Genomic DNA, 24560 nt, shown 5'->3' with positions numbered 1-24560 from the left:
TGAGTTTTTCTGGTGTTAAATTTAGAATCTTATTTACACTTGGAGTATCTTGTTTCAGGTTAAGGTCACATCAGCACCATGGAATCATAAAGCATACGGTTTTGGTTCGGGATATCTGCAGTATCTCTCTCCTCATTCCCTTAATACGAGATACTTCCAACAAAATCCATATTTTGTGCGTTATTTTATTCAAATACGTCACCGACTCTGACAAATACTAGGACAACAACACTTACACAACAAACCCTTATTTGAAAGCAATATTCTACAAACTACATCTAGCACCTACAGTCAGACTCCCTTTGGCTTATAGCAGTAATTAAAAACAAATTAAAACCATTAATGTCAGTTGAAAATTTAAACTCAAAGCCAGAAAACAACAAAGAAGTGTAACAAAGAAGCATTCACCTGTTGTTTCTGTCATATTGCTGCAAAAGTTCAGTTTTCTTACCAGGATGCTTTAAAGTAAAACCTCAGACCGATAGATAGATATTATATGAATCACGTGAGATGTACATTTAGAATACCAAACATATCATAAAGTGAATTGACATTGACACGTCTCTTTAATCTTCAACTTAAATTCATCTCTCTGATTGACCAAAATGTCAACACTGCCACCAGGTGTCGCTAAAAATCCGTCACACTCACTTCAGAAGCAATCATGACAACGCACTTGAAGCAGCATACAGGCACTGAACACAAATTTGAAGGAATTATTTTTAATTAGTTCTAAATGTGACTATTTACAATTAAAAAGAAAATAACTCAATTCATACAATTCCACATTCAATTAAAAACGAACTTAGTTTCACAGAAAAGTTACACTCTCATATTCCCATTCTTATAGCATTTAATCACACACTAATATTCTGTGCTTAAAAAAATAGCAACCTATAATACTTTTATAAGATTTAACATTTCTTTTCAAATAAAAGGAAGACAAGATATACACAAGCATCAGTTAAACCTATTTATCAACCTGTACACAGCATAGAGAGAACCCTGTAAGCTACTGGCCAGACAACAAAACATGAGAAAAGACTTGCAGTTTCAAAATGTTCCAGCCAAATGACTCCCTGTTGACCACTGATTTTTCTTGATAAATCCCTGATCTATACTCACAGCAACTTACATTTAACTCCTAGTATAGAGGAAACTAGCACAATCTTATTCAAAATGGCTACAGAATGCATTGCATGTTTGATCTTTAAAGGGAGGTACAAAACTCATTAAAAAAAAAAAGTATAAATGAAACTGATTTTTCCAGATCCAATGGCATCGGATTCTGTGTTGGCTCATGCAGCGGATTGCAGGAATCAGTGGTATGAAAACCAGCACTCTATAGTCCTTCCGGCATCGGCTACGTTGGCACATAGAAAACACCAAACCCATCCTGACGTTTGCCGTCTCTATATCAAGACTGATGCTTAAATGGCCACCTCACGTCACAACCATAAATACAGGCAAAGCAAATAAAAAGGCTCAAATAAAAGCTGTCACTATTCATGTGATCAAAATTACAATATAAAATATCTTGTGCATTACAGAATATTTTGTAATTAGATATCTCCAAGTTTCATTCTAAGGTATCACAATTGCAGTCTGTACACAATTATATAAAACACAATATCCCAGAGATGTCCAGTCCTATTACAGCATACCCCAGTCTTCCTCCTCCTATACACTCTACCTGCAGCCGTTCTTCTGTAATACCTATTATTACTGCGTGGAGTATTATTGTCATCATCATTAATATTATTACTATTGTCATTGTATTTGATTACATCAACAAGATGAAATAGCCATTTCATTTACGGTAAAGAACAAAGGCAACACAGAATGAGGCCGCATTAAAGGTTGTGACTGAACGGGTCCCTGAGGGGCACCACAGAAGAGCAGAGGGGGAGAGAGAGAGAGAGAGAGAGAGAGAGAGAGAGAGAGAGAGAGAGAGAGAGAGAGAGAGAAAGAGAGAGAGAGAGTAGCCCTGTGATTCCTCTGCCTCTTCTCGACTTCATTGGCACGTGGCTCCCCTTTGGTCTGGGAAAAATACTGCATCTGGTCCCCATCCTCCACTACCTTTAGTGAAAGCAATGTGGTGAGAAGGCAATGGAGGGAAAGGAGAAGCATTCTTCTTTTGAGTCATTTCCAGGTTGTCCTTGATAATCTGTACAGTACATTCAGGAAACATAAAAGGGCTCTCGGTCTGCATAGGGAGCAGCTTCTTGCCACAAAGATCTTAAGTGCTTCATTATCCACAGGGAGAGAGAGAGGGGATCTAAGGCCGATGAAACCTGAAAACAGAACAAGATGTTATCAGACAGAAACAGACAAATCCTTTATAACAATCCGTTCGACTGATGAATCTATACCTAGTGTAGATTCTGCTTTCTTCATGAACCTCCATTTCAGTGCTTTTGTAATCATTGAGCTCCTTCCGAATGGCAGCCTGGAAGAAAAAGAAAGCAACTTCAGGCTTAATATCAACTTAAACCAGGAATATTATGAGCCAACCATGTACTGACCGAAATGAGCGACACTAAATTAGTACATGGGAGAAAATGCATTCTAGGATTGTGAGGCGCTTGTTAGAGAGACGGACTGATTACCTTGTCAGCAGGCGTCAGCTTGGTCCATGGCTTCTCTGCCCTGCGATCGTAGTCTTGGGCATCTGTGACCTCGACATACTCATGGAATCGCAGGATTTTCCTGGCCTGCAGCTCTGCAACTGTGGGCCTTTGACTCAGCTAAGCAGACAGACAGATAGTCAGTTTAATAATGTGCTCACACATAACTACAACATTAAGATGAGGGTGGGTATGTATTGCTCTCACCTTCCTGGTCAGCCTTCGTTTGATCTCTCTCACTTCAGCCTGTCTGTCAGCCTGATTCTTGGCTAAACAGAGAAAGCAAAAAGCATGCAGCTTCATTTAGACATCATGAAAGTACGATATGATCTGCAGGAAAGGGCAAGTAATCTGTTCCTAAATAAAGACATCTGAGCTTTCAAGTGTAAATTCTTTGCAACAGTGTGAACATTTTTGGTAAATCTGAGCAGTGATTTTAGCAAAGCCCAGCCATGAGTTAGAGCAAACAGGGACACCTAGCAGAGATTCAAAGCAGAACCTCTGCGCATGAGTAAAAATGTATGACATAATGAGTTTAAGTGAAGTATAAGAAAGGTGAGGAAAAAAAGACAGAGTTGATGCTCACGCTGAAGGATGTTTCTCTGCTCGAGTTCCTCCGCAGTGGGTCTCTGGCTAAGTCGCCTAAAAAAGAAAGCGACGGACTATTTTTACACACTTTCATCCCTTTGTCATTCAGGCAATAAGTAGGACAAAGATCTAAGAATCTCCTGCTGTCTGTGGGAAATGTGCATTTACTATCGTCAGCTACAGGGATGCAAACTCATTGGCTCAGTCGGTCTGACCACGTCCTCGTCCTCACCGTGTCAGTGCAGTGCCGATCTGTGTGCGGATGGCCTCCCACTGCTCTCTGCTCTGCCAGGTCAGGCCCGTCTGTCCTGGAGGGAGGTTGTCCCTGCCGCACCTCTCCTGGGTAAACCTGTCCCTTTCTGGGGCACAGGGACGGCTGCTCAGCTTCAGAGCCAGAGTGTCCTTCCTCTTGACCCTGCTGGCCAGAGCACCTGGATGACAACCAAGAGGAGAGGTGAAGTTTAGGTGGGTGGGAACATAAAGCACAACGCCCAGAGAGTGCAACCTTCAATCTTCATCACAGCACAACATGGAGTGGTAATTACTGAGTGGGGGCTCATCCTCTTCATCCTCATCCTCATCCGAGTCTTCATTTCGATAAAGCACAGGACCGTCCGAGTCACTGTCATCCCCGTGCATGTCGTGTTCCTCTTCCTCCTCCTCCTCCTCCTCACTGCTGTCATTTCCTGTTGGGATGACGCACACGCCAGAGTCTCCGATCAGGCACCGACGACTCCGTGGTTCCAGCTCTGGCTGGGGGATCTCCCCATCGTACTCCTCCTCTTCCTCATCATCTTCCTCCTCTTCCTCTTCCTCCTCCGAGTAGTCATCTTCAGATCTAACAAGGAGGAAATAAATGTGAGAGTGCTAAGGACACAGATAAAGCTCCTATTAACGTCTCTGAAAGACTTAATAATAGTTTCGCCAATTTATATAATAACTTTAACATAATGTGATTGAATCTAGGCAGGATGTGTTCCCTTTCCTCTTCAACTGCCTAGGTTTAAAGAAAATGATTACAGAGGAACTCACAGTTTAAGCGGTTGGATGCTGACAGGCAGGGGGCGACCGAACTCTGGAGGAGTTTCAAAGAGTAAGGTGTGCGCACGCTGCAATCCATCTGGGTGGGGCTGGGCCGGTCCAGGACTGGACAGGGCCCGTTGGATCATGATGTGCAGGGGGACAGGAGTGGGGCGCTGGGGAGAGTCATTGGTGGGGCTTGGGGGGTCAAACAGCATGGGAATGGGCTGGGGAAGTGGGTGTGGGTAAGAGTGCTGATGGTGGAGGTGGTGGGTGTGTATGTGCTGGCGGGGAGGGGAAGGTGGTACATGGGTGGGCAGCGGTGGGGAGGGAGGCGGGGGAGGGAACTGAAAGCCCACAGGGAGGGTGATGCGGTCCTCTAGAGAAAGTAGAGCGGGATTGATGGAATGACTCGATGCAGAGGCGTCCTCAGGGTTACGCTTGGTGACGGGGGTCGTCCTTTTAGGGGGCATTGGTGGGGAGGGCTTGGCTGGCACAAGACTGGCAGCCCCCGGGGCCTGGGTGAAGTCACCTGCAGATGGAAGACAAAGTTTGTGAAACCGCTCAAAGAGTGTTTTGGGTGAGGAGATTGAGGTCTGCGAGTGAGGCGTTAGTGGATGCATCTGCGTCATCGGGCTATCTAGTTTGCCACTGTGACATGAGTGCACATGCATAAGCGCTACATGTAGGACAGAATACACATATAGAAATACTGGGATTACATGTCTGACTAACCATTAATGCACACATGAGAGTGTCCACGTGAATATCAACACACTGCCCTGACAAACCCAGTGTGCATGTGCCTCAGGTCACAGAGACGAAGAAGATAAATATAGCCTCCATGCTCAACACAGCCAGAGTCTGAACCTGGGATCAAAACATGGTTTAGGATCTTCTCAGTGCAGAAAGGCACTGAGGAACCTCTGCTTAACCTCTGCAAATATTGCAACAATTTGCATGCGCATGTGTATGACGAGTCCTTAAAATGTGTACAATAGCTTTAAGGGCACATCGATGTTAAAAGCCACAGCCGTGCTGGTGAGGTATCATCAGAGATCAGAGCTGCCAGACCTGAAGCATGCAATAGACTCGACTGCATTACATAATCCTGTCCAAATGAAGTCAAGCTCTTATGTATGTTAGAACTCTTTGCCTTCACTATCCAGTCCATTCACCCAAACACATTAGTTTGTAAATTCAGTTTCTAAGAGTGCAGACAACAGCTTCAACCCAGACAGGTCGGCCCTCATTCACTGGCCACGTGTTGAAGCGTTAACTGAAACATTCACCTGATCACTCACACAGAGATTGTACCTCACACATACAAAGCATTTGCATGCGATCGTATGTGACACATTCAAAGAGAAGCAATTCATTAACAAGGCGCTGAGAAGAAGTATGTTGCCAGCTAGAACGGACTTGACATGATGAAGAACGCAGACTCTGATAGGGGGCATTCCAGACACGGGCCTCCTGGTCATACCAGAGGGCGTCCTTTTACCTGAGCGCAGGCCTCCCGCCCGCCGGCACAGGTAGACCGGTAGAGACAGGTAGACATCATAGTCGCACTCTCGCTTCCAGCAGGACCAGTAGAGTGGAAGCTGAGCATTCTCTCCCCCCTGCAGGGCGGAGACTAACAGGGACGAGACGGAGGCCTTCAGCTGGTATGTTTAATGAATGCAGGTACATGGCTGTGCTGTGTGTGCCGCTGTATTCAGAGTGTAGGAAGGGAGCGGGGGCGCTGAGCTTGAATGCTTATCGTTCTTTTATGTGTAGTAGTGTAGTAGTGAACTCCAGGCTTCTTGAAATGAGAATAATATGTAAGCAACCTGTGCAGATGTAAAGCTCTACTGACGCAGAGGTAATTCAAGATAGGAGAGATGTGTGCACAATGATAAGGCACCAACAATGACTATTAAATAAAACCAGCAGATGAAATCCTCCTCATGGGGGATTAGACAATGATTCTACAGTAAACACTGAGAATGTGACGCAGATCCTGCAGAAGCGGCACCGGCGCCTCACAGCTGCAACAGCCCCGGGTATCTTCTAAATAAAAGCTGCTAAAATAGCCCAGTCATCATAAGAAATTATCTTGGGAAAAGCTGCTCGAGCTGTTCAGATGTGTGTGTGTGTGTGTGTGTGTGTGTGTGTGCCTTTGTGTCTAACTATGTTGACGCCTCTGTTTTATTTGCTGTCAGCTGTGCACTGACTTGTGAATGCACGTGTTGTGTTCTACTCCATGCTTACAGACATTAGAGTGTGCATAATGTTGACGTGGGCCTGTTGGCGTAGGCTGCAGGACATCATGGTCGTATTCTCCCCATGGAACACTCTGCTTATCAATGATACCGGCAGATGACAGGAAGCACCTAATACGTCAGCAGCACTTACCCAGCATGGTAGGGTTGCCCCTGTTCACTGGCTTGGGCGGGGGCAGCGGCGGCTGCTTGGCGGACGTGGGTGTAATGGCCCCGGGGTTTGCCCCTGCGGAGGAGATGCTTCGAGCGGCCTTGGCTGCTGCAGCGGCGGCCGCGGAGGGGGAGGAGTACTGGGTGTTGGGGTGGTTGGATGGGGTGCGAGGGGGTCCTTCGGTGGCGGGTTCAGAGGCGGAGGTCATCAACCATTTGGGAGGCATGACAGACTGTTTGGGAGGCAGAGGTTCCCGCAGCGTGTCCCGCAAGGCTTCCGGGTCAGGGACAAAATGGCTGTCAGACTCTATTAGAAAACAGCACAACGGGTACATGAGCTCACTCCACACAAACCACACATTTCCTCTTATAAGGGCCACTAAAATGTACATCCCATGCTCCCATCCCACTGTTCTACTGTCATTTCCTCATCGCAAACTGCCTCTCTCTAAATGTTTCAGTTCAGGGCTGTGCGGCGAGCTGGGAGCCATTTTCTGCTGCTTCGCCACTCCAAGCTCTCTGCGATGGCACTTGTTTGGGAATAGCGTTTATCTGAGGATCAGCTGTGAAAGATAAACAGAGTAGGTGGCTGAAAATGACCACTAAAGCCCACTTCCATTCTGCCCACATGAGCCGCCCCCCTACACCGCTCCTCCAAGCTCAGGGTTACTTAGTATTTACAGACGAGCGAAGTGACATCATACAACCAGAGAGGGAACAGTCGGGAGAGGAAAAGAAGAGGTCAACACAAAGAACAGAGGGGAGAGAGAAAAGACGGAAAATGAGAACAGAGAGAGAGAGAGAGAGAGAGAGAGAGAGAGAGAGGCAGTATTGGTGAGAGAGAGAATGAAAATGCAGGGTGAAACAGAAGAGGGAGAGTTTTGCAATATTCTTTTGTAATGTATCGATTCATATGTCAACTAAATGATAAGTGGGCAATGTCCGTCTGAAAACATCTCCAAAGTTTTATTTCTCAAAGCGTCCTTTCTCAGTGAAATCAATTAGCTGTGGCTCTTCACCAATTCTCACTGAGCTGACAGCGTTGGCGTTAAAGGGCAATCATGGGTATCGTGATTGTGCCACATTAATTAGTAGAGGAGAGGACGAGCTATTCCCTGCTGCTCCTGAATAAGAAGCATAGCTAGAGCAGGACTCCAGGGAGCCGTCAGAAGCCCGTCTATATCTGGGAGGACAGCACAAACGCAGGGTCGAGACGGGGAGAGGAGGGAACGCAGGAGGAGACTGAAGGATCCTTAAACATACATGGTACCAAAGTGGTCAAGTTATGAGCTATCGGACACATTCACACACGGGGGGAGGGATGGACTGACTGGAATGACTGACTCACCTCTGCGGCCCCTTCCCTCCTCAGCAGACGCGTGCCGAGGCAGCGTGGGCTTCCACTCTGCTTCGGCGGGCCGAGTCCTCCTGCAGTCTTCTGACGGGGCCTTCTGCAGGCCGGGCCTCTTCTGCCCATCCTCGGGGTGGAGCCTGGCCCCGCGCCTGCCGTCCTCCATCTGCCCGTGGATCTGACCCTGCCAGACCATGTTAGACTTCCACTCGCCCTCCACATGCGAGCGTCCTGCCACCCCTCCCCCCCTCCGCACATCTTCGTGCAGTCCGGCTCCCCTCAGGCCCTGCAGCCCCCGCCGGTCTCCATCCGAGGGCGAGCGGCCCTTACGCTCCTCCGGCTGACAGAGCCACACTGGGTTCATCCGGAAGTCTGACTCGGAGGGGAGTTTGCCCATGTTGCATGGACTCCTGCCACCGCTGACTCCCCCGCCTCCTCCTCCCACCCCAGTGCTCACGGGCAGAGTGTGGCCGTTCTTCACATACGTCTGCTTCAGGGTTTGTATGTCTGCATCTGAACCAATGAAAGTTGGACACAAAAATAAGAGTCTATTTTGAGGCCCAGAGAGACTTTAATAAATCTGAAGTATTCCGGATGTCTGAAGATGCAGGTGTTTTTGGGACGCTGTGTGCTGATGTAAAGTGATTTACTGATCCTTCCCTCGGTGAACCTGGACGTCATCCCACAGAGGTAAAATTATTCAGATTCAAATATTTTCTTAACCCCGAGGCCGGTGGATGGAGGCTGTGTGTGCTGCTGTGATGAAGGAGCGACTGAAGGTTTAATAAATGGGTCTCTGCAGCGCTCACACACACGCCCCTCACAGACGTGTTTTGCTGCAGGGCACAAGTCGCTCCACTTTTCCCCGGCTCTGGAGAGTGGCACACCATTCTGAACACATATTATATTACTTTGCAAAACAGCAAGGTGAAGGTACGTTTGCCATCTCACACACCTGCTGGAGAGGACAGCCATTCTGACATCATGTACCGATGACTTAACTGTACTGTCTGTGTCTGTGTGTGTGTGGGTGTGTGGGTGTGATCGCCTCGGGGGCTCCTGCTGTCTGACACAGACACTGTTATGAAGAGATCAGATGAACCCACAGCAGCACTCTTACCGTTGTCCGGAACCTCCTTCAGTACTCCCTGTTCTATGAGCTCTTGCCTCGTACGCCTCGTCGACATCTTCCTCTCCAGAACTGCAGTCGACACACAAGAGTTGAAGTCAACACATCACATCACACACTTTGTTTCCTTTTCATGTATTGCAGTATAAACAGCACAGTTGGTGCATTACATCATGCAAGAGAAGTCACAGATGTACGTTTGCAGGGCTTTAATCAACAGGATATTGTGCTCTCAGCTTATTGTCTTTGGTGGACTGAGCACACGAGGAGAGCCAAAGGAAAAATGTGTTACGGAATTCTGATGAAAGCTGAGTGCAACTGATACGACCGGCGAGGGCGAAGGCTTTACACTCACGCTGCCAACACAATGAAATCAGAGGACCAACCTTCTGAAGTTTCCTTAAACTGATCGCTGCTTTTCTTCTTCCGCCACTTCCACGGTTTGAAGATCTTTCCCAGCGTAGAGAACTTGCCCTTGCGCTTCGGGGGAGGGGTGGTGTCCCCTGCGCTGCCCCCCTCACCGCCCATTGTACTGTGATGCTGCTCGACTTCATCATCTGAGGAGAGAAAGAATTCCGGTGTAAAAGCAGCACTTTTGGAAAGCGTGGACACAGAAACAGCAGAACATACAGAGAGCAGAGCCACGGATCAACGCAGCCATGATACTCAAAGAGTCCGGCTTCCCATTCTGACTGAACTCATCCGCCGTCTTTGTTAAGAGGGCCCCGCTCATTACGCCCGCTATTATCTTTAGCCGTTTGTTCTCGGGGACTGAGTGTGCTTTGGCAGGGTGATGCTGAGAGCTCATGGACTCCACACATCCAGTTAACAGGAGAGGTCTGCTGCTGGCACCCTGCCACAATTCCCTCACTGTCAAGTGTTCACATTCTTTGGCTGGATGGATACGACTGCTGGCAGGGAATGCCTTATCAGCCCTCAACCCGGCCTGCTTTTTTTTCTTTAAAAAACAAACACACACACACACACTGTAGTAGTAGCAGAAAAAGCAACAGTACAGTGACAGAAAAATGCCAGTCAATATAAATAGAATTAACAATCAAGAAGAGCGTTGAAATCAGGATAAGCAGAGTTTATAAAGCACCAAGAAAGCTTGAGGTCTGCAGGCACGGTCACATATTATAGGATATGTGATTGACAGGTGGACTGACAGGGTGCTGAGCCCAGGAGAGTGTAAAGGCTGGAGCAGCTGGACTCAGCAGACATAATATTTACCGGTGCAGGGAGAATAGAGTCCAGTTTAAAACAACCGGTCCCAGGCAGACACAGGATGTCATGGCGACAATACAGCCTCGCAGTCTGATTCCAACACAACAATATGCTCCACACAATACCACAGATACAGACACGTCTCACTTAGAAAGTCCAATAAAGAACATAATGATAATAATAATAATAATAACATCATTACAGTGTGAAAGTGTCCTTTGTGTGACACCATCAGCAGGGAACCTGGGTTTGTTACAGACCAGAAGCAAAACAGCTTGCTGGGTTTCATTATCTTGTTAAAGCACATTGTAATGTGGTGCAGGCTTGCTGACACACAGTTTGAGCCCATTTTTACAGCTGACAGACTCCTTAATTGCTGCTTCACACTGCCACTCCATTACCTCATCATTAAAAGATCGACCATTAGGTCTACAAAAAGCTGCAGCCCATTCAACTGATGACTGCTCAGATTCATGCACCGGCCTGAGTTTCAGTATAAATCAGGCTCTGTATGTTTCTGACCCTGTGGCTGGTCTACCTGGCAGAGGCGTGCTCGGTGTCCAGCTTCCATGGTGGCGCGATTTGAAACAGCATGCCATGGAGACGCAGGGAGCAATCGGTAACCATGCAACCAACGGTTCTGTGTGTATCCCAATAGTCGGATCGCTGAGGAAGAATATCCCCGAACTTGTCTTTGCAGTTAAACCCAACTCAATAAGTCCACACCGAGGAAATCCATCTTAAATTGCCGAGGTTGAAATCTGTGGATTCAGACCAGCTGCCATAACATCCACATTAAGCAGTGCTTGAGGCGGCTCCTCCTTTATCCAGGGCTGAGGTTCCCACACAGCAGACTGCCTCTGACACGGCGCCTCAGCTGAAGCCGGTGAAGCAGGATAAATGCCGGCTGTGCCTGGCCTGTACACTCCAGAGCCCTGCAGAGATGACGATGGCAGAGGACTCACCCCGTACGGCAGGCATTCACTCGTAAAGACCGACCTGATCCTTGGGAGACTCCTACATCGACTCAGTGCCGGCTGATGAAACGTCTCTATCCGCTGAATGAAACAAACGTCTATCCAATCAAGTTTTCATATTCAAGCGAGCTGTGGATCCAATCACAAAGATTCCTCACAGAGTCGGGAGAAAAGCTTTCCATCATGTCACTGTTAGAAAAGTAGAGAGAGGAGGCCTGGTCTGGTGTCAGCACTTCGACTGTGTGACAGTGTGGGAGGACGGGGTAAAAAACAGCTACAAAGGGAAAAAGTAGAGGAGTTATTGGGGGGGCAAGCCTTGCGAACACAGGGAGGAAATGGCACTCCACCCTGATCCTAACTGTGACTGAGAACAAAGACAACCGCTTCCCCTCACACTCACACTCACAGCACAGCACAGCCCACTGTACCGCTAATGGAAACACAGCTGCCAGCTACAATACAGTGACACCGGTAAAAAAACCCAATTAACATTCAGATTATTCCAACATTTAGATGGTACCGCTTATATGAGCGAGCTGTTTCAGTTCAGAGCAGAAGAGATGAAGGACAGAACCAGAATCTGAGCCGTCGTGTAATCAGGAGCGTTTCCTAGATAAGAACAACTAATCAGGAAACATGCCCCAAAGACAGAGCCTGTGTGTGTGGGTGTGGGTGGTGGTGGTCTGTCTCTCTGACGCGCCCCCGTCCTGAAGCCACGCCTTCCACTCTGTTACATTTTCCACAGAGGCCAGATTTCCCTCCGACCTCATGATTCACTGCCCGGAGGCCGAGCCGGTCAGGTGAGCGAGTGGGTAAAAGAGAGAGAGAGCGCTGTTTTAAAGAACCCGGCCTTCATTAACCAAAGCATGCTGATTACTTACATAAGAGCCGGCTAGCACAGGAGTTGGGAAAGACGTTTATCCTCATTACACCCTTTACCCTTGCCAAGGGAGATTAGGAAATTTACCCTACCTAATTGACACAAAGAGTCTATAATCACTAATTGCTTGTGGAATTCGGTGTTATCTAAAATCATGCAGCCATTTAAACGCAGTAAAGAAAAACATCCGCTGGTCAAACAGCTGATTAGGAGATAGTCCACTGTTCCACTCTTAGATATTCATAACATGCTGCTTTGTAAAACTCAAGGTCAAACGCTGCACTGGCAGATTAAGCTCTGGTCTTTAGCTCGCAGACAATTGAATTCCCACAGATGTATTTTTAATATCATTGTTGCAGTGCAAACACGGAGGCATGTGTGCACTTCAACATATCATGTGCAGTGTAACAGTATGTACACGCGTGCACCTCCACACAGTGTGTGTGTGTGTGTGTGTAGAAACACAGCTGAGACTCTTCCACGTGACGCTGTGCTTTAACATTCCTCGGGTTGTGAAAGTGAAAGGGGGCAGAGAGAGACGAGGCAGTGAGCAACTTTGATTACAGAATCCGCTCATATCTCTCGTCTCCACAGTTATTAAAAACCCGGGAGCTCAGAGAGAAACAAAATAAAAACATTGTATTCATAAGAGCACATTGATGTGAAGTAAGGGTGTCGTTCCTAACACAGAGTGAATGAATGCAGAGTGAGAGAGCCTAGAAACTCACCACCACTGTGTTGTTGTGAGTCTGTAGCCGGGGTCTCCAGACGGAGGCTCTGTCCCATGATCCAGCCCCCGAGGGGCCTCTCCCTGTCCTGCACCCAGACGTGTGCACACTAACCAAACACAGAAGGAACCGCACCTGCCTTGATCTTTCCTCAACAATGTCTCCTCTGTACCGTCTCTGGTCTTCTGTGTTTCTGATGTCTTCCTTTCCTCTGCGCCTCTTTCAGTCCAGTCCTTCCTCTACCGCTCCCTCTTGCAATCTCCTTAAGACCTTCCCTCCCCTCAGAGGCTGAACTCTCTCTCCCTCGCTCACTGACCCTCCCTCCTTGGCTCATAGCACAGGTCAGCATTCACTGAAGGATGCCTACCATTCCTGAGAGATATGGTATGGCATGTATGTGTGGACATCTCAGCCAATCCAAAACCTCTTAACATGATCTCTCACACAATAGCACAATTTTGAGTTGGCTTCCCACCAAACACTGATCTGTGTAACTTATGTGTCAGTGTTTTCCTTTGAGATGACAAGAGCACAGTGGACTTAGACACGGAGAAACCTTCATTGAAGGACTGCGTAACGTCTATCAGTGAGTCTATCTGCTCTAGGTGAAGCACTGACGCGAAGCTAAGGAACACTTAATAACAGCTGCTTCCATAGTGAGAATGCACAGTAACATTAGGCTGCACTGTTGCTCAGAGCCACCAGAGGGTATTTATCATGCTGCACACCTCTCTTTATGTCTCCAGACACCATTTGCTGCAGATCTCCAAGTGTCTTATCACAATTAAAACAGTTTGGAGGCATTAGCATGACTTTAAAACGTGTTTTTTGCCAAGCGGCGCAGCGGGGCCCAAACACCGAGGGGCAGCTCAAGACAGAGAAGAGAAAAGGAAACAGACAAAAGGAAATGATGTGGACTGGAGCATATGAATTCGTGCTTTGATTCCCGTCTTCAGAGAAGCTGGTATGACTCTGCCTCAGAGGAATCCGGGGCATTGAGCCGTGTCATTATGCCTGGACAGATCGGACTTTTCTGAGCCGCATCACTGCTGTTTCTAAAGATGGAGTTGGTGTGTTTGACAGCGCTCCTTTTCTCTCCCAGTGCCCCACATACAGCCTCCACGCCGGGCCGGCTTCCAGAGAGAGCTGAGCCAATCCGCACAAGCCCAGAACCTGCTGGCCTGACCTGGATAACAGACTGGGCCAGAACACTGAAGCGAAGCAGGCAGACGAGGGCAGGTACATACGCATACGTACGCAGCTCAGTAAAAGGAGGGACAGAGTCGACTATGGATGGTCCTATAGTGTCAATAAGTCTTGGTTTAAAAAATAAAAAACTAAACTCAGCTTCACCCAGACAAAACAAGAGAGAAAATAAACAAACCTCTCCCAGCGTGCGCCTGCTGCTAATGTAAACACTTCCGTTAGAAAGGCCTTGAAGCGGTCAGCGTTCTGTGAGGGTTTATATGGAGGATGACAGACAGACTCTACATTTTGTAAACAACAAAACATCAACAGTATTTTCTGCAGCACAGCACGTGGCTGGAAACTTAATTCATTTAGAACTCTCCTCTATATGCCTGGTTTATGGGGCTGGAGGATAAACTCTGGAAGCTTTACGTTTGGTGATGATATACTGCTCCTCAGTCCGGTCCTGAAGTTGAGAAGATGTATTGCTTTAAACCTGAGTGGCTCATAAAAAGTGCAGACGCTTGACAGACCCCCATAAACACGGTGGATATAAAGTAACATGAGTGGATCTACAGCTCTGTGCACACGACTTATCATCGCACTAAAACCACAATGGGAAACTTAGTACTCACCACGATTTTCCATTACAGAGTTTGAGGCGCAGCAGTCAGAGATTCCTGCAAAACAACATTTGGAGTTTTAGTGTTGGTTTCACATTTTTGGAGTTGAGGTACTTTCATTGAAGCCAGCAGAGTGTTAGAGGAGTGGTGGTGACGCAGAACGTTGCTCCGCTCAAACAACACAAGCAGACCTGCCAAACTAAACTCGGAACTGTGGTTGGAAACTAATTATTCTTTTCATTACAAAAAGCATCCAAGCATCAAACTTAGACAAATTTGGGGGCAAGAGTCAAAAGTCAATAATCCACTTTCAAACCAAAGTTGAACTGATTCCAAAGTGAAACCGTCTGAGTGGATAAATTGTGTTCGCACACGGCTAAATTAGGCTGAAAACAAAGGTGGTAACAATTCTGACTACAGCTGTGATGGACTGTAGTGCAGGGGACGTGCCAACTTTCAAAACTTGCAGGTTTTGGATGCGTGTGGCTTTCTACTCTACTACAAATGACCTTTGCATCATGGGAAGTGAGTATCCATCTTTAAGGAAGCTGTATACATACACTGAAGAAAGTCATGGGTGGGGGGGCGGTGGAGGTCCTCAGCAGCAGTATCTTGTGTGTTTTCTCAGGTCTCCAGCATGTTGAACACAGCAGCTCCACCCATCTTAACCCCGCTGCAAACATGGAAACATAGCCATCAGTTAGTCATACAAAAACTGTTGCATATTCTAGAAATGACAAAGATCAGAACATGAAAGCAGAGCAGTGGACCTGTAAGACATATGCTGCAGTGAACACTCTGGACCAGACCTAGACCTGAACGTCTAGACCAGAGGAACCAGAGGAGTCATGTGGATCTAAACTAGGCATTAAAGTCTGATCTAAACATCGATATCTCATCTGGAGTAAAGCAATGCTGGATGACTTTAAAGCAAAGTGTAAAGCCACAGCATCACTGAATCAATCTAACAAGCCTCTTGTTTTATATCTAACGACTCCCAAAACAGATGCAACAAAACATTAACCTTCACTGCCGGTAATGTACCAGATAGCAGCCGCTTTACAAAACACAAAGTGACAATTCCAGTGAGTCAACACCACACACACACACACACACACACACACACACACACACCCACACACCCACACACACACACACACACACACACACACACACACACACACACACACACAACACATTGTTGTCCCTTCAGAGGAAAGTTTGCCCACCTCAGGCTGAAGCTCTGGGTGTGGGCCCAAGTGTCACAGCAGAACTCAGGAAGGAAACGCCAACACATTTGCAACTTGTTTTTAGTGCCATTAACTGAGACAGATCTGCCGTATCTGTGTTTTTACAAGGACAGAAAAAGGCCAAGAGACTGAGGAGGAGTGTGAAGACACGCACTTTTGACATTCACTCGTGCAGTTGGACGATGTGTGTGAGTAACAAGCTGTCAAACCTTAGCGACCAACCAAGATAACATTAATGCTGAGATGATGCCAAGAATAAATTTGACCTATAAACTATTTGTGCGCAACACCAACAAGAGGAGTTTCCTTCAAGACCAACATGCAAATGTGTCCCACATAAACAACCACATACAGGATGCAAACTGTATTGAAACTGGACTGGACACGTTATTTCCAAATGACGCAGACACAATCAAAAGACAAACGCAGGTCTATCAGTTGATAAGTTAGATTTCAAGACAAACTCGAGATTTCAGACCTGGTTGATGTTTTTATGTCGTATGCTTTATGTCATAAAAGGGTTGTAAACACTTTCAATTACAACTCGAATGAAGTAGTAAATGAAAAACACAATCAGAAACACATACAGAAGTGTTTGTTAGATTTGTTAGGTTACATACAGGAGACATAAGCAGCAAACACATGGGTCGCCCTCGAAAATATGCAGCTTTACTGGCTGCTCAGCGTATCCAGTTAATAGGGGGCTGAGGAATTGCATGTTTTTGGAGCTGCCCTGGAAAATAGTGTCAAAAGATGGGGCAGACTGATGAGCCTGAGGCCAGAGAGCAGCAGAGCAGGCAAGAAGCAGAGAGAAGCAGAGATAACCGATCCGACTCGAATCAGAGGGGAGAATTAACTCAGCGTCGGCAGGCAGAGGCGAGGAGGAGATGAGCCTCGTTTGTCAGTCGGTGCAGGATATCGTGCAAACAAGCAAGATGATGGGACTGAGGGAAGCTTTACTGAACCTGTTGTAGATGCACAGTGTATTGAGGGTAGAAAGAACATCCGCTCTTGTCAGTTCAAACAGAGGAAGGGTCAGGGGGGGGGGAAACATTCTGGGGCTTCTAGCATCATCAAAATGATCCATGTGTGATGCTGCGGCACAACAGGCAAACTGAGTAAAATAAGACAATTGCGGGTTATAACTGAGAGACCTAAGACAGAATGTAGCGGTTAGAAAAACAAAGCAGGAAAAACTGTTTAGCTTAGATGGCCAAACCTCAAACCTTGAATTGGACCACAAACTTCCACCAGTTCCTTCACTGATATGCTACACCATGGAGTAATGTTTCTGCTGGACTAATGGACCTCCGTAACATCTTGGATTTCAGTGGATTACTGGGCTAAACAGAGTGCGTCGCCCTCGTCTCGCAGGCTAAGAGCATTTTCAGCAAATGGACCCTGCGATGGTGTTCAGGCTGCGATGAACGTTTCCTCTATGGACCGTCACCACTATGAACACAACCAACGGTCCATGCCAACAATCAAAACAGCCTAGACTAGAATCTGCAATGTGGCATTTGATCTGTGGTTTTGTCACTCAGTTTGTTCCTCTCCAAAGGTGTCAAAGGTGAACTTCCCCATCAAAAGAAGAAGCCTAAGAAGAAGCCTGTGTCAGAATTCTTGGACACTAAACTAGTTACTGAACTGTGCCAGCAACCAAACTTCAAACCCAACCTAATTTGGCAGTGCGGTTCCACAGACACGCTTGGGGAGAACCCCAGCACCACTGAAGGAAGGCAGATGTATCCGTGGTCTGAGATGACATTTTTTTTACACTCGCCCAGCGCCACAGCCTCGGATGACTCAAAATAGTCTGAGCTGAGCGGGGAGCGTTTTCCTACCGAGGGGAAACAGAGAAGAAAGCCATGTTTGCGTGACTGGAGACAATTTGAGGCAGGGAGAGAGTAGAGATGCGCACAGACAATTTTTCCGCCGGGGGAATCGATAACAGCGACAGGAAGGGAAACCCAACTGGTTTGATGGGTCGGATACACGGCAAAGATCACACGTGTTTCACAAGCGCTTTCTATCACGCTCACAGCCCATCCTTTTATGTGCCCATTAAAAAAAGGATGTTGACGATGGCCTAGTTCCCTTTAGAGTTAGAAACCCTGTCTCTGCTCTTCCCCATACAGAACCCATCAATGACTTCTCCTGGTCTGTGTCTTTACCATTTTAGTTGGTGATATTTCCAGAAGGTTTTTGACCACCACCACCCTTCTAGTAGACGAGTAATGGTCCTCAACACACATAGGCAGACAGATTGAAAACGATGCGGCACACAACCAGTTAACGATGAAACAAAGCTATTAGAGATGTAGAGAATGAATCAAAGTTAGTCCATGAGAACTCCATCTGACAGTCCCAGTACACAGGCTGTGATGTTGACTAAGAACCCTTTGCAATCAGGATGATGTGCCTTCTTCTGAAAACTCCTATTAACCACCCACAACCTTAGCATGGATGACAGGTTCCCGATAGATGGTTCCCAGCTTCCGTCCCACAAGCGCGCTCACCAGGAATAGGAGCTGCAGAGCAACAATCAGGTAAGCGAAAGTAGCCGTTACGGAGTCCTGACTGTATAATCTTCTGTGGAGCGTACACACCCTCACTGGCCCACTCTACAAGCGATGATTAGATTATGATGGGAGCGGAAACAGGAGCAGCTGGCTTAGTTATGCCGTCCTTAAATAGAAGTTTGCCTCTCACTTGAGTGCTCCGGGTTTGGGTACAGAAGCCACCGAGTCGAGGAGGACAAATCATTAACTCTACAATTAGCTCGCCATCGTGGACTTCTGTCTAAAACGGTAACAAACAAGGTAAATACCGATGCATTATTCTGAAAACAGATGGCACGACAGGTGGACCGAGCTGAACCATACTTACAGGTCTGGTCCAGAAACAAAAATCAATGGCAGAATTGCAGCCCAGTAAAGTGTCTGCTGTTAAGGTCACAGCATCAGACCTGCTGCCTCTCCGCTCGGCGCGTTTTGCCGCTTATGTCCGAGCTGCACAGCTTCTGCAACCCTCCTCCGAAATGGATGGGACGAGGGTGGCTGTTCCCAATCCGGGCCGGGTGAGCGTCATCGCCGAGCCTGCCCCAGAAAAGCATCAGTCACCACAGGGACCAATGGCCCACTTATAGAAGGAGCCCAAAATGCTCTTCTCCGCTGCTAAACTTTTCTTCCTCAGTGTCCCGCACACCTGTGTGAAGACTGTGCTGCACCTTTGCAAAGTCACTACCTGCAACACTGTGCAGCTCCCTCTACACTGCAGGGACACAAATCTGACCATACACAACATAAGGCAAAGCACTAATGTGGTACACGTGTGTGTGCTCGATTACATTTGCAGGTTTTTGCTTCCAGTTTGTTGCTTCACAGCACAAATCTAACCACCTCTGTTGCCTGCCAGCGATCACTGACCGAGGGAGAATGGGGGTTGGGGAAACATTAGCTGTGTGATACAGAGGAATCTCTGGCAAAGATCAGTCTCATCTGTGGTCTAACTGAATCAATCAGGCCCAGCTGACAGCTTAACCATCTTGGTCGGTTCTTAATGGCCCATTAAAGGAAGTTCCAATGGGAAGTGGAAAGAGCTACAACAAAGCATGAGCCAGCATATTCTCTGAAAAATAAATCGACTTCCAGGAGCGTTTGTACCACGGATGAGCTCAGATCAAAGCCAGCGAGACACACGGACGTGACACAGGTTCAGAACGACACCTGACTGAACTCACATAGGCTGAGAGCAGCTGATTGGACGTGCAGACAAACACAACAGGGGAAATGCTCATCTCACTCAAACACCATAACATAAAAAAGAGATGCAGACAGTTTCCTTTGCATACCTGCACACATCAGCTCACACACACTTTTGATGTTGAGTTTCATTCACCTTAGTGTTACTCCAGACACAAGTCATCTCCATCACCAGGCACACCTTTAATAATGTATGGAGCCTTTAGCAGTAATATATCATGCGCGATAAGATCAGGGGAGATATGTTAATGTTATTATACATCACATGGACAAACCGAGGGGCTGAGCGTCCACGTTACACAGCCTTTCCTATGCACAAGCAAGTGTATCACGTCTTCCGAGCGCTGGTTTTTAAATTGTACCGCATCGTTGACACCACTATTTACCCACTTCAACCCAAATGCGTTTGTTTACCTGTGCGGCTTCTGGTTTAGCGGCTCCAGAACGCGCAGTTTAGCAGGCGTCAGTCCGAGCAGAAAGCGGCGCAGTGTGAACGCCGGATCAGCGTATCTCGCGCCAGTAGACTCGGGATGCTGATGAACGGAACACACGCGCACGCGGACGGACGGACGGGCGCACGCACGCACGCACACTTCCGGTCACACCTTTCGAGATAAAAGCCGTATCAATGAATGCACGCAGCTATGTTTGGAATGCGATACAGAGCAACACGTTAGATCACGCGGGGCAGAGTTATGCGCAGGCTGCGTTTAAACGTGAGGATGCATTTAAAACGAAATGTAATTTTATCTTATTATTTGCACGGTGAAAGAGAGGCAACGCTGTCAATTGCCCCTTGTGCTAGATTACGCCAAAAAGTGACAAATATGTACCACAACAAAAGTCTGTGCGTCACAAAAATTAAGATGCATTAGAATTGAAAGAAATTTGGAAACCGGAATCAGAAACCGTTAAGTTTCAGATGGAAGCCCCATCTTTCTAACGGTGGTCTGTATTAAATAGTGACCATGCTATCTGGTGACTTTAGCATGAATGCGTCCCTGGTTGCCTGTAGTGACGACACATTTTGAGGACAGTAGTACTCCAGTACGTCCACTGCAAGTAAACATTTAATGACTAGAATCCTTACTTTTCGTATTGAAACAACCTAAAAGGGTATGATGATTCTTACTTTACCGTAATTACTGAAAACATGCTGATTTGCCTTATTTGTGAGTATATTGACGACCTAGCATGGCTCAAGATAGCAAGCAGTCAGCTGGATCTTCCTTATTGGTGATATTGTTTTACAAAACCACCAATAATTCAAATGACATTCCGATGACTTGTGTTATAATTATAATAATATCTTACAGGGATAACATATAATGGGGGAAAACGTGGACAAATAAGTGATTTCTGTTTTCCAATCTCGCCGCGCTCAGGCTAAAGTCACCAGTTAACACGGGCAACCGGTCACCCTTTACACGGACTGGAGCTAGCGCCTACTAAAAAGCAGCTGATAGCGTGTGTAAGTGTCCAATAACATCACTATTACATGACGGGGGTAATAAACGCTACACATGCGGACCTCATGCGCGCCTTCCGCCGGTAAGACTCGTCACACACACCGTCAACATTCCGGAGCCCCGCGCATCCTTTGTTGTGCGCGGAGGACCGAGCATCACTGGAAAATGGAGATTGTGCAGCCGTGATTTCAGAGGAAGGCAACGCGAAGAACAGACGTACTTACAAAAGAGCAGCGAGTTTGTGTGTGAAACCTTCACTGGGCAAACCGGCGGGTTAGTTTGCACGCGATACCGCCTTGTTTTGGGAGCATTTGGGGGATAACTGTTCGCTCCAAACTCCAGGCAACACAGCGCTCACATTACCTCCTGCTCCGCCACTCTCAGTACAGCAGCCCGGTCATTCCCTCACTGAACACTCCAGTCCCCTCCGCCAGTGCCCAGTCGAAACCGAGGTGAAATTGGTCTGACGTCCGGTGGTCGACAGATACTCGAATCCACACACTCGCGATTCAGCGGCGTCAGCTCGCTCTGGTTTACCCCGCTGAGGCAACTGGAGGACGGGCGAGTTAACTTCACCACATCGTCTGGAGCCGGTTAAGGGACCGTCACTCAATTACTGACGAAATTCCAAAATGATGTTCTCCATAAGGTCATGCAACTTAATCAAGTTAAAATAAATATAACTGAAGTCGTGCATTGCACTCCTTTCAATTGTTATTGTGGAAATAACCGATTTTATATTATTTAAAAAAGGAAGTAAGGGATTTGTTATTGTACAAAGTACAATAGCTTTCATGTCATGTGACCTACCGACCTCAAAAGCATCACTATTTGTAGAAACACTGTACCCACACCAGACACGCCTCTTAGGTTCCTTTCTACCTCTTTCATCAAAAAAAATTATTTTCCATTAAAAAAACAACAATTTCACCTATAGCTACAAGTACTCTGCTTTTTACTGTAACATATAGAAGCACTTAATGTAAATAGTAAACTCGACATGTTTGAAAAGTCCAATGACATCCATCCAGAAGTTTAACCAACAATCTAACATAAGAAAAAAAAACATGTAAATTCAAAAAGCAATAATTGATTCATAATTAATATATAGACAGGATAAGACCAGAGATCAAAGTACAATACCTTAACACAGTTTGTGCAAATGTTGATGAATTGAGATTATTTGAGAGAAACACCAAAGACAGAAGGACAGAACAGAAGAAAGGGCTCGTCTGGGATTTGGACCCGGGACATCTCACACCCTAAGCGAGAATCATACCCCTAGATCACAGGTGTCAAACTCAAGGCCTGCAGGCCAAATCTGGCCCGCCAAGTCATTTTATGTGGCCTGCCAGAGCAAAGAGCTTTTAAGCGTAAATTGTCCATAAACTTCATTTCCCACAATGCACGTCGATTTTCCGTCCTGCGAAGTGACGGCACCCTGACACAAAAATGCAGCGTTTCCACATCAGTGTCAGATCAGTGCTTAACGAAGGTGATTTTCCGAGGATAGATCTGATATTTTCGAGAAGGATTCCTTCATGTAAGCTACGTTTGTGAGCCGCTTTCCGTACATTACGGTCTTCTCAAATTGATCTTCTTGATTGATTTGCTCTCTCCAGCTTTCCACAGCAGTATCCAAATCGCTCTTTTAAAGTTAATTTCCTGCTTTGTACTTTTCAGTAAATGCTGCGTGTTTGTCTTGGAAAACTTTGTCTATTACTTCTCTTATTTATTATAAATTCTCTCTCTCATCTCATTATTTTTAATCATTATTAATTATCTCCTCTATTGTTGTCAATGAAAGCAAACTGTTCCTCCAAGACTTTTTTGGAGATAGTTCAGTTCACATTTCTACACAGATGTGGAAATGTATGTACATTTAAAATCATACAAGTTGTTTTGTTGTTTTTTCCCTGCAGAAAAAGAAATTTCAGGTTGTTCATAATATGTTTTGTAAAAAGATAATTGAATAACATTTGCAATATGAACCTGTACTTCTTTGCACTAAAACAAAGGGAAAACTTGTCCATTTGCACCCATTTATAGGTCATTATGCTATGATTTTACTAATCCGGCCCACTTGAAACTAAATTGGGCCGAATGTGGCCCTGAACTAAAATGAGTTTGACACCCCTGCCCTAGACCAACGAGCTATGTAAGACCCCAATTACTGTAACACTCAGAAACCTATTTGTTTGAGTCTAGAATCATTTATTCCTTGTACTGACAAATCTGCAGCTGTGTAGCCAGCAGAAAGACATCTTATTCGTAATTCAAGTGCAATTCAAGAAAGAGTTCATAAAAAAATCAGAAACAAGGGCTCGTCCGGGATTTGAACCCGGGACCTCTCGCACCCAAAGCGAGAATCATACCCCTAGACCAACGAGCCACATTGTGCAAATGATGTACGTACATTCTCCGTACACAAAGTACAATACAAACCAATGACATCCTTCTAGTACGCCAACCAACAATCCAAGGAGGTGAATCATGAAAGAAAGACAAAAAGAAGGAAATGAGGGCGTCAGAAGTGGACCATGGAGGAGGAGACAGTGACAGAGACAGTGACATCTTTGTAAAGTCCAACAAAAGCCATTTAATAGTTCAACTAACAGTTGAAAGGCCTCGTTCAGGGGCTGAACCTCAGGCTTCTTGCACCCTAAGCTTGAATCATACCCCTACTAGACCAACGAGGCATTTAGTCCAGGAAATCATCATAATGAGACACAAACTTACTGACTAAACACTTTGACACAATTTGTAACGTTTGTGTTGTACCACTTCTTATGCGAGTAAGGTTTACTAGTTAACTATCTACAAGTCATGTGGATGTTATTGTGGCACGTTCCACCCACCTCAACATTGCTGCAGTACACTTCCTTCACCTCCTTCCTGATGGCAGCGGCCTCTTTCAGATGGATTATGCTCCCTACCACATGGCAAAACGAGTTCAAGGTATTGACTTGTGGGATGTGCTGGAAAAACAACTTTCATCCATGAAAGCCAAACACAGGACTTAAAGGATCTGCTGCTCACATCTTGGTGCCACATGCCACAGGACACCTTCAGAGATCTTGTGGAGTCTAGCTGTTTGGGCAGCACGACAGGGACCTACACAATATTAGGCACGTGGTGTTAATGTTGTATATAAGTAATTTATGTATTTATATATATTCATACTTAAATGGAGAACCCAGTGTAAGTTTGCAACAAACTGATTTTTCCCAAAAGGGTCAAATAAATTGAAATGAGAGCTGCCTCACCTCACCGCCCACCAGAGGGCGCCACACACTTAAAGATGAGGCTCAACTAACTCAAGAGA

The 24560-nt window shown here is 46.3% G+C and overlaps 1 protein-coding gene and 1 non-coding gene across 5 annotated transcripts; both read right to left on the bottom strand.

Annotated features, from left to right (window-relative positions):
• Positions 1 to 712: 712 nt before the first annotated feature.
• On the bottom strand, positions 713 to 21824 carry phactr4b (phosphatase and actin regulator 4b). 4 transcript variants are annotated; one of them, XM_076160857.1, is made up of 16 exons: positions 20181 to 20274; positions 15313 to 15425; positions 14765 to 14809; positions 9516 to 9686; positions 9121 to 9201; positions 7998 to 8513; positions 6633 to 6956; positions 5740 to 5871; positions 4248 to 4767; positions 3761 to 4053; positions 3448 to 3646; positions 3214 to 3269; positions 2835 to 2896; positions 2610 to 2747; positions 2373 to 2449; positions 713 to 2294 (listed from the first exon to the last, which is right to left on the bottom strand). In XM_076160857.1, the coding sequence occupies exons 3-16, from the start codon at positions 14775 to 14777 to the stop codon at positions 2279 to 2281; spliced, it is 2598 nt and encodes an 865-aa protein (XP_076016972.1). In that variant the 5' UTR covers positions 14778 to 14809; positions 15313 to 15425; positions 20181 to 20274; the 3' UTR covers positions 713 to 2278. The 4 variants fall into 4 exon arrangements, with proteins under 4 accessions (XP_076016972.1, XP_076016975.1, XP_076016971.1 ...); XM_076160860.1 differs by lacking the exons at positions 5740 to 5871; positions 20181 to 20274 and adding an exon at positions 21599 to 21824; XM_076160856.1 differs by lacking the exons at positions 14765 to 14809; positions 15313 to 15425; positions 20181 to 20274 and adding an exon at positions 12942 to 13182.
• A 1731-nt stretch (positions 21825 to 23555) lies between these two features.
• trnap-ugg (transfer RNA proline (anticodon UGG)) lies at positions 23556 to 23627 on the bottom strand. Its single transcript has one exon. It is a non-coding gene; the product is annotated as a tRNA-Pro (tRNA).
• Positions 23628 to 24560: the final 933 nt, after the last annotated feature.

The sequence above is a fragment of the Genypterus blacodes genome, unplaced genomic scaffold, assembly GCF_046128005.1.
Source record: "Genypterus blacodes isolate CSIRO-AG114 ecotype Tasmania unplaced genomic scaffold, CSIRO-AGI_Gbla_v1 ptg000107l_1, whole genome shotgun sequence".
In the NCBI taxonomy this organism is placed as follows: Eukaryota; Metazoa; Chordata; class Actinopteri; order Ophidiiformes; family Ophidiidae; genus Genypterus; species Genypterus blacodes.
The sequence above is the reverse complement of the archived record's forward strand: the minus strand, read 5'-3'. Positions and strand labels throughout refer to the sequence as shown.

Excerpts from the sequence above, each read along its gene's own strand:
- phactr4b (XM_076160856.1), bottom strand. The coding sequence starts at position 12,999 with ATGGGACAGAGCCTCCGTCTGGAGACCCCGGCTACAGACTCACAACAA. Across the intron at positions 3,647-3,760 it reads AGAGGATGAGCCCCCACTCA|GTGCTCTGGCCAGCAGGGTC; the intron begins GTAATTACCACT and ends GTTGTCATCCAG. Across the intron at positions 2,748-2,834 it reads AACGAAGGCTGACCAGGAAG|CTGAGTCAAAGGCCCACAGT; the intron begins GTGAGAGCAATA and ends CTGTCTGCTTAG.